Source organism: Scyliorhinus canicula, chromosome 6, assembly GCF_902713615.1.
Source record: "Scyliorhinus canicula chromosome 6, sScyCan1.1, whole genome shotgun sequence".
Lineage (NCBI taxonomy): Eukaryota > Metazoa > Chordata > Chondrichthyes > Carcharhiniformes > Scyliorhinidae > Scyliorhinus > Scyliorhinus canicula.
Genome location: NC_052151.1, coordinates 213864810 through 213875394, shown reverse-complemented (window position 1 = coordinate 213875394; position 10585 = coordinate 213864810). Strand labels below are relative to the sequence as shown.

The 10585-nt window shown below is 41.9% G+C and overlaps 1 protein-coding gene across 1 annotated transcript; it reads right to left on the bottom strand.

Annotated features, from left to right (window-relative positions):
* Nucleotides 1-6651: 6651 nt before the first annotated feature.
* Nucleotides 6652-10200, bottom strand: LOC119966868 (probable G-protein coupled receptor 139). Its single transcript, XM_038798833.1, has 2 exons — nucleotides 9955-10200; nucleotides 6652-7891 (listed from the first exon to the last, which is right to left on the bottom strand). The coding sequence occupies exons 1-2, from the start codon at nucleotides 10031-10033 to the stop codon at nucleotides 6978-6980; spliced, it is 993 nt and encodes a 330-aa protein (XP_038654761.1). The 5' UTR covers nucleotides 10034-10200; the 3' UTR covers nucleotides 6652-6977.
* Nucleotides 10201-10585: the final 385 nt, after the last annotated feature.

Below are 10585 nucleotides of genomic sequence, written 5' to 3'. Positions count from 1 at the left end.
ACAAAAGGAATTAATGGTGGATAAGACATATTTATTTCAGGTCACAAGGATAATGATGTCTATACTAGGTTTCCATCCGAAAATTGAGAAATTATTCGCATTCTCCTGCTCAATTCCCAAGGGACTGCACACATTCTTGGGAATACAATAAATAAATGAGCTTGTGCAATCCGTTTAGGCAGGGAATATGGAATTGAACACGGTTGATTGACGTAAAAACATCAGATGGTGCTGTAATCTGTTCATTGAACTGAAAATAATTAAAAACAACTAATTGTACAATTTGTCAGACTTAACCAGAGATTGACCGTAAGTACTTGAATGGTATGTGAATGGTTTTGTGCACTTCTGTAATCTGTTACAGTGCGATTTCCGCTATCTCAAGATGTCTTATGTGCAAACTTTATTTGGGATGAAGGGATATATTTGGAGAAGTTGTGTTCAGGATACTGAGTTGGATGATCAGCCATGGTCATAATGAATGCCGGAGAAAAATCTAAGGCCGGGTAACCCCCTCCTACTCCTATTTTCTATGGATCGAGGAGATGGCGTTTGTTGTAGACTACTTTGACGTTTCCCTTTAACTTTTAAAGAACAGCATAGCGTTTCCCTATCTTTTGCTTCCCTTTTTCGGATGCACAGAATTTTATAATTAATCTTACAATTATTTGGTACCTTGTTCTGCAACACTATGAACAATCTTTGGTGGAGCACCGGCTGTTCTCATATATTAAACGTGCACAGTTCACATTGATAGGCGCATGTGGAATTACAAATATGTAGAACATGAACGTCGGTATTTGACACTGACAAGTCGGTTATTGTTTGCATTCCACCCGAGCCTCGTGCAACCCTTCTTTATCTGACATTTTCACCTACACTTCTGTCCATTTCTTTCGCCGTCCAATATTTAGCATCTTCTTGAACGTTTATGTGCTATTGGCCGACTGCACTCTTGGCGGTAACACATTATACTTTATCACAACTCCAAAGAGAACAAAGTATCTCCTAAATTCCAGCCTAGATTTATTGGTGAGTTGACGTTCTGATGAAACCATCCCAATTGCGGCAATTGGGATAATCTTCTCTGGAACTGTCCGAACTTTATTTCAAAATACCCCTTCTAAACTATTGGAATCGACGGACGGTACCCTTTCCCCAATATAGAAGTAGAAATGGCAGAATGGTACGCCACCGAGACACACGCGGATGGAGAACACGGAAAATCGAGGTGAACACGTGCACATCAATCGGTCATTGATCTGCATGGCAACGTCACTGTTACTTACCTTGTTATTATATTCGTTCTTAGGACACAACGATGTGCCCTCTACATGGCGTGTTCCTCGGGAGAATATATTGGGGTTTTTAGCTGCCCAAGATTAAGAACACCCCTCTCGTTCTTGCAAATTGGATCATGAGGAATGCCGAGTGCTCGTTACATTGAAAATAGAGACGGGATGTTGCTTCCACAAAGACTGTACCGTGCTAACACCCAATGAAACTGTTCTCTCTGCCCCCATCTTACGCCAGCCCCCGGAACTACAACTTAGATATCTTTGACCCACTATATGCCCTCCCCCAGCCACCGCCACAGCCACCGCCATACCACAGTAACTTGCCCTCCATTCCCACTGCTCCTACACCTCACGCCAAACAAACTCTTCTTTTGCACCGTGACAACTTTTAAAGACTAGTAAGGCACGACGATTCGGATTATCCGTCGGCTCATGCGGCCAAGGCACAGAAACCTGTCTGAAAACTGGGAGATGGTGATGATTCAGACACTGACATTCGTTTCGGTAATGCATTTACAGCACTGTTTGGTACAGATGGTGGGAAACAGACACCGACTAAATATCACGGTGTCCAAGCTCTATCGGAGCCTTCCCGCCTATTTCCTTCTTCTTTTTTCTACTACATTGTTTTAATTCATGTCCCCTGACACACAATTACTCTTCTGATTCGGGGGTACGATACACAATGTCAGTTAAAGGCATAAGTTTGTGGACAAACAGATCTCTGTTCTCCCAGACGTCATGACAAGTTTCCACACGAGTACAAACTCACCATCCACCCAGGTCCTCCAGGTAGGGAGTAACGGCACTGATCCCCACCCTACCTGAGGACCCCAAATTAATCCGGTCAGTTAAGGTCGGGTAGTGGAGTAATGGCACAACCCCAACCCTGCCCGGCGATTCCACCCATTCTTATCCTGCATCGACCAACACGTATCTCAGGTTCCTTTTACTTCATAAGCTCTGGAGTGGTTCTCTACAATCTGCACTGTCTTTGGCAGGCCATAGTTTCACCTTCTCTTCTCTCCCTTTGGTTGTGCTATAAAGAATACATTTTGCCAGGTTCTGTACGCTCACCCCTTCTTTTCTTTACCTCCCGTGACCCCCTGGATGCTCCCCACCTGCTATTTGCACATATAACACAATTGGTTGCCATACAGGCTGCTACACGCGAACTAACTGAACCCTGGAATGAAACACTATAAAACTGACCGCCCTGAAATTAGGCTGGTTAAGATAAGACACAAACACCACTGGTTGCAAGTAAAGAAAAGACTGGTCGATGAAATTGTCCACCCACTCACCGCATCGACCACAAGCTGCGATAGTCTGTACTTTGAAAAAAAATCATTTATTGTCTCTCCAAAATGGTATTTATTTTTAAATGAGGGAGTCACACACGGTGACAATCATAACGGGTAATTGGAGTAATGTGAGAAAGCCTAATAAAACGAGATATTAACCAATATCTCCCAAGTTTTGCACCCCCAGGATTACACGGAAAACAGAAAACACAGGATGAAGCAAGGACTGCTGACATACGTTTGGAATATCGCTGGACTTCTGCAACTGCGTGCACAACGAACTGTTGTAACAAACCCCACACCAGCCCCGAACACTAGCACACAACAGGCCACCACCAGCCCGGACACTACACCGCAGATAAAGAAAGGCATTGAAACCTCCAAATCCGTGCGAAAACATTGTCAAATGGAACTCCCTTTCATACGTTGTAGAGGCCCTTTTTGTAATTGGAATAATCTGCCGTGTCATTCAGACACTGCGACTCCGTAAATAGCGAGAAAAAGCCTCCCACTCACCGATATTTATAATCCGATCCCCCATCATTGACATTAAACAACAGTAAACTCATGTACCAATCGCTGCTAAAAATGAACCATGTACCTCTTTAACTTTATTCGGATTAAGTAGAAATGTGATTCTGCTGTTTTAAATTTGGTACTGTATATACGTTCTTTGATATCCACCAGGAGCATGAGACGAGCTTAGATAGCTTTAGCAAGTGGTCAACTGCGCAATAATTTTAATGTTTTATAGAGACCTAATTATAGGAACCGTTAGAGGTGAATTAATTTATGTATGTATTAATGGAATATAAGGTAAATGTCCCAAACCATAAGATAGTGTAGAACATTACCTTGACCAAGGGTGATTGGGCCATCAAGGATGAACAGCGACCAATAGTGTGATCCACCACGTTGCACATTCAGGATCAAAATGACGTAATGTAGCCATCGAAGATAGCCACCTGCCAAGGAACATGGGAGTTATGGCCAACTTAGGTCTCATACAGGCAAAGGGCCTACGGGTATCTGAAACACAGGTAACCAGGCCTGATAGAAATGCTCGTTTGTATTTTAATGGCCCATTTCCCCAGGATAATAGAACTCCAATCAAGCAACTGGTACAGCCACAGACTGATCGGCGCCACTCTCTTTACTCAGAAAGCCAAACTGCCATGGTCAATGTCCGCTATGGACCCACACAGCTACCAAGGCCCCCGCCCCTTTATTGCCCGAAATCGAAGACAGTGATCAGAGCTCGTCGAACTATTGGGTCCAAGGTTACGGACTGCCTCAAAGAGCGCAAAATCCCAGACGGATAAAAGACAGCACAGCCATGTGTTTTATCTATTTTGGATCCGGTCTGTGCCGACCCAATCGTAGCAGGAACAGCAAGCCAAGTTCAAGACCAATGATCGATACCTGACATATGTTATTAAATTGGAAACAGTTTAAGTGGCACACTTGTTAAGTGTTATCTGCAGAGACACAGCCACTTTATTCGAACCAGCCAAGTAAAATCCAGGTAAAGGCCTCACCCATTTGCACAGTGCCGGTCACCCTGAAGTTTAGTATAGGTTATTGTAGCTGATATGTAGATTAACTCGGAGTAGATATTGTGTTTGCGTGTCGAGATAACTCTCGTGTATGTAAATAAACCATCTATTGAACTAACTAACTGGTTGTGTGGTCATTTGATCGATATAATGAAAGGCTTGTCGATCAACAACATTATTACTATAGCAACAGAGCTGGGCTGTGGCCCTGCGTTATTCTTTTAGTTCTTGAGCTGGGAGCCGGCGGCCGCTCTGAGTTTTACTTTTGTCTTGAGCTGGAACTGTTGTGCAGCTCTGAGTTATTTCTTTTGTTTTTGTAGCTGGATTCAGAACGAAACGCAACTTGTGCTCTCTCTCTCTGTCTCTGCATGTTAAAAAATCTCGATATATCACTTGATAACTTTAAAGTGATATTTGTTTTCTGGATGGAACATAAACATACACTTTTGATGAAAAGGGTTTCTTGTTTTATGGGATGTTGTTATTAAATTGGAAACAGGTTAATAGGCACAGTTATTAAGTGTTATCTGTAGAGTACTGTAGCTGTGTGTAGTATTTATGTTTATAGATGATGAAAATTCTAACTGTGTGTTCATAAAAATGTTAATTGAATTCGTAGAATAAACTTTGTTTTTGATTAACTGGCTTAATGACTCCTTTGAATAGCACCTGAAAGGTAGTCCCCTCAGCTCCCCATAACCAAAATCTATAAACAGTTGTAGGTCAGCTGAACAGCAGGATGCACTTTGGAGTTTGCTAAACCCTGGATAATAACACGAACCTTTCACAACTCACGTGTGATACGAGGGAAAGCGCGACATTGTGGAGAACAACCTGGTGGAATATCGGAAAATTCAGACTAGATTCTCCAGTCGTTGGATTCACTTGTCCCGCTGTCAGCGCGGGTTTCCCGGCGGTTTGGGATCGATTCAAAGGGAAATCCCATTGTCAAGCAGTAGGAATGGAGCACCTATCCTACAGGGCACGGCGGGCCTCCAGGAAACACGCGGCTTGAGGGTGGTTGTTGGGTGGGGGGGAGGGAGGGGGGGAGGGTTTGTGGGGGTGGCGGAATTCTCATTAAAGCCAGCCCACGCCGCCGGGAATCTAAAGGGCCCTTGTCCGCTGAAAGCAGGAAATGCAAATCCCGACCACCAGAAAATTCCGGCCCTGGCTGGATTTCGGAATTCCAATACTAAGGAGAAGCATTATTAAGAGCGACCACTTTAATGGCTGCTTTTAGGACTGGAATTTAGACAGTCTCACATCATCATCGTTAAAGGGGAAGTCCATATCGACTCTCTTGGATCCGAAGTGGCGTGTTTGCATCAGATCAAAGTCATCTTGGGGCTTAAAGGAGACATTGTTGTAACAATTAGACGATCGTAGTTTATGGTGTAATTTGTCCGCCATGTTAATCTTTAAACCTGTATGTATTTATTGAGCTGAGGGAAAAGTAAATTATTGTTGAATAATAATCTAACTTTTCAAATTTAATGCATTTTTAGCACGGTTAAAACTAATTCGCGGTTTTGTAACGCTAATTCTCGATGTTACCATCCAGAAAAGCAGTTCACGATCTTTTCAGTCTGAGTTCCATTTTTATTCTCAGATCGTCGCATCCAGTCATAAAATCAACTGGGATCATAATAGTATTAAGAAGTCTATTATTCTGTATTGCACATGGTGTATATTAATGACTAAAAATCGGGATATAGACGAATAATGTCATAAAAACAACAAATCAAATGCCATGGTCAATTTCTAACCTGATGCCATTTAATTATTTTTTTTTCCCAATTAAGGGATCATTTAGCGTGCCCAATCCAGGTACCGTGCGCATTATTGGGTTGCGGGGATGGGACCCACGCAGACACGAGGAGAATGTGCAAACTCCATACTGACAATGACCAGGGTCAAGATCAACCCATTGCTGCCCTCGAAAGTGATGAAGCCCTTATGTTGCAAACGCATAATTATAAAATTCCCATCTCCGTTTCACACAATGTACTTATTGCAACTTCGTGTGAAAGTTCATTATCCTGTTCATACCTTTCATTTGCCGGTCCTTTGATTTCGGCAATGCGTCCCAATGAATACAATCTGCCGTACACACTGAATTCAAAGACTTTCCTTGCTGAATTGCTTTCAGGTTCTGAGAATACAGATTTTCATCGTCTTTCAGAGTGACGATAGTGAAGTGTCATGTTTTGAAGGATATTTGAAATACATTAATCTATTTTTGGACTGGAAGTAATTGGTGGAAACCCTGGTCTAAATTGTAGCTGACAGATTTATGCCAGTTGACAGGTTTGTCTCCTAATGTACCACAGATTCGTGCAGCCATTCTTATTATCTTTCTCATGTATGCCCTTACATAGTCGTGCGCATCTGATTCCCCATCTGTAGGACCTAAGGGCGACAGATTTTGCATAGAATGCCGACTGTAGTTCGGCAGGTCAGAAGAAGCTCTTTAAAATGGAAATCCTCAATGAAACCGATTAAATAATTGATACAGGAACGAGCGGATGAATTTAATGTTTTATTTTCAATGTGGGTCGCCTCTATTATGAGTTCATTATCTGAAACGCTGCTGAAAATAGAATGAATCATAATGATAACAAGAGGCGGTGAACCTTAATGTTAGTCAACGTGCGAAAGAACTGGAATGAAAGTTCGATGGCCGGTGCTTGTGGGGGACATCCCACGACTCCACGGGGTAAATACATGGATAAACAATACTGCGTTGGGAGGAAACGAGCTCCATCTAATTCTTAGACCGATGGTCAGATCAGTGATATCAGGGCAATACACGTTTTTTCTTATCGCTTTACAATCTTTACTAACCGAATAATGACCGAAAAGGGAAACGTCAGCCCATTCCACAATTGCTTCCTGAATTTAGTTTGTGTCAAAGCATAAATAAAGGTGTTAACACAGGAGCTTAGGAGCATTAACATGTTGCTAGTCTGCAGAAATATAGCCAACGGGTGTGTAAAGTTAGCTGGGCTGTAATAAAGCTTTGCAATGCGGTCCAACATGAAATAAATCACATTGGGCATCCACAGCAAGATGAAGCTAGCCGAAATGCTGAAGAGTAGAATTATGGATTTCCTGCGGTTTATCACCTCGGGATCGCCAGAGTCAGTTTTGCTTTGATTTCGGAGTCTGCTTCGTGCCAAACTGGCCGCCAAAACGTGTTTGACAGTAAGACAGTTGCAGAGGAGGATTACGACGTATGGAATGAGCGGTGTCAGCACCTGATTCATCCAGTCGAATGTCACCCATTCCACTCGGCGCACAAAGTCTATTTTGACTCTGCAGCCCCACCCACGGCCTTCCATTGTAACAATGGGTTCATACTTAAAGTAGTCAGGGACACTCCTCAAGATGCTCACCATCCAGATTGTACCGAGAACGGCTAGTGCCGTTTTCAATGTACAATATTTGGCTTTAAAGCCCGGGTGACATATAGCCACGAAACGATCAATGGTAAAAACCACTGTGGACCAGACAGAACAATCCATGAAGGCGGAATTCAGGAAGTTATTCACTGCACATATGCTTGTGGGGAAAAATATTAAAGATTTAACGTAGTAATAAGCGATATGTTCAAATACCACCCAAAACGCGATGACAAGGAGATCGGAGACAGCCATGGCCAACAGATACAGTGTGATGGATTTGGAGAGACCACATTTTCCTCGGCACAGGATCACAATTGTCACAAAATTAGCTGCAATAAGGACAGAGATAAGAATGTTTGTTTCCCAAATTAAAACAAAGACACAAAATACGTATAATGCATCACCTCATCTCACCAACTGTTCGTTTTCCAGGTTAAATAACATGTAAAAAACCTTCTCCTTCTTGCACCTGTAATTTTTTTAAGTAACAGTGGACAGATTTACGTCACGCCTCCAAGTTCTGAATCAGAAAGTTCAAGGTTAAAGCACGACTCAATATATATTATAAACTGATGACACTATGCTTGCGGATAAGAGTAGATCACTCGGCCGCTCGAGCCAACGGCACCATTAAATAAGGCAATGGAAGCTCTGCTTGAGCCTTCGACTCCATTTTCACGCCCAGACCTCTGGCAGTTAACGTATTTGTCAATCAAGGATCAATCGAACTCTGCTTTACAAATATTAAATGCCAGGGCCTCCACCACTTTCTGGAAAGTTTCGCAGTCCTATGCGAGAACAAGGACACATTTTTCTTATCTCTCTATTAAATGGGCAGCCAATTATTTTTATTTGAATTACCAGCTCAAATGTCACTCACAAGGGGAAATATCGTTCTGCCTCCGCCCAGTCAGAATCAGGATTATATATGTTTCACTGAGATCACCGTGCAATCGTCCAAAGTCAAAAGACTATATTTCAAACATGAAGCAAGATAAACAAATATCGGCAAAAAGACGACGAGGAGATGCGACACAAACATGGCCGACGGACACAGAATTACGGATGGAGAGAAAACAGATTTGTCTCGTCAGCTGCTTACAATGAATGGTTACACCATTTGTTGTACAATAAGAACATCTTTCCACACAAGTAGTTTACAGGAATAATTAAAATCATGAAGACACATTGGGCCAACTCTCCTCCACTTCCCGATGACACTATTGAAAGTTATATCTTGAACCGTTCCATTTCATTCACCCTTGTAAAATGAAAACTGTCATTTATATGTTGGCACTCATGACTCCTTATCTATAAATCTCTTATTTTCAGGGAGTCGTCTTAACTCCCCAATTCATTACCTGATGCAAACTTTTTAAATTGTGCTTTCCACTTTCGAGTGTGAAATTTTGTTTTCAGATTAAATGTTAACAAAGGACCATTAATCCTGTCAGCAAGAAGAAAACATGCTTTGTTCAATTTAGGCAAAAGTAGGAGGGCCTGGCCAACATCCTATCACAAGCAACGTCACTCAGACGGATTAACATATAACTGTTTTCTGGAAAATTACATTGAATCAGAGTCGGCCATTCACTTGGGGACGAAGCTTTTCAGTTGTCCTGAGCTTGCGAAAGGAACGTTTACCTTGAACATCGCTCGCCAAAGATAATTTGGAATTTCCAAACTCTCTACAGTTTCAAACTGACAGTCCCTAACTCAACGATACCTATTTAGCACGTGGTGAGGGACAGGTAGTTGATGTTGGCCTGCCTAGTGAATGTGGATTGTTTCATAAACATATCAATTTGCATGTCAATACAAAGTAAAAATTAAAATGTAAAATGTGCCTTTATGTCTCAGCTATTACTTATTTCCTACTCACCATTTTGCGCAACATTTGCCCAAAATTTACCCTAACCAATATTTCACATTCAATATCGTCTCCCTGTACCAACTGACAACTCATTCCAAGGTGATATTGGACCAAGAATGTATGTCAATGTCCGCAAACATGTTGAAGCACTGCCAGTCTCCTTTATTTTCGAGGAGAACCAAGCTCCCTTTTAAATAGATTTCACCGACCCTTGAAAGCCGTCAATTCCGGGTCATATCACTACAACGAGATATAAATAATTTTGTAATTTTAAATCTGTTGATTTTGAATATTATCTGAAACCGTTTTCGTTGTTCTTGCAAATGTGAACAGCCTCTAACCGACCTACTCTAAGAACAACACGCACAGCAGCATTCTATGAAAATCTGCGGTCATAGAGACGCTTTCACATAGTTAGCTTCACTATTCCTAGTGTACCATCAAACATACAAAGTGCTTGCAGAGAGTGTGCCATGTCAAAGCATATGTTTTGTGCAGAAAACGTCTGCTGCTATTTACCTGGAATGCCGATTATTACAAGTGTGTAATAGAAATATTCTTGTACACTGATCATCAACAAGAAGAGTCTGATATCCATTTTCAGGAGGAATCAGCGCCGTTTACTGGATTGCAAATGGAAAAACTGAGACACGGATTAATGCAGTACGATCAGCGGGTCCATATTTATAGATATTGGCATGTCCCGCGAGATCGTTCTCACAGGCATTGGGTTGGCTTAGACAGTCACGTTGAAACATGCAGGCTGAATGCATTCGGGCACAATTTCAGCGATGCTGCCAATATGGAGATCGGTCAGGCCCACTGCTTCAGTAATGTTTCCCCTGCGAGGATCCATTGCAATGTTCCAAAGGAGACTAAAAGAGTAACATGAATTTAAATTCCATGTAACATAATTAAGAACACGAGCGGAGAATTCCCGACTGTATATATTTTACTGCGCAACTCGTACAATGTGCAGAAGCATGTACTATCGATGCTGAAACCTCGAATAAGAAACAAATAAAAAAGAAGACACTGGAAATGATCAGCAGATTTGGCATCAGATGCTGAAAATTTAAAAAAAGTTAACAATTTTCCCGTTTTCTGACATTTCACCACAACATAAGTATATTAGTTTGTGAGCCACTTT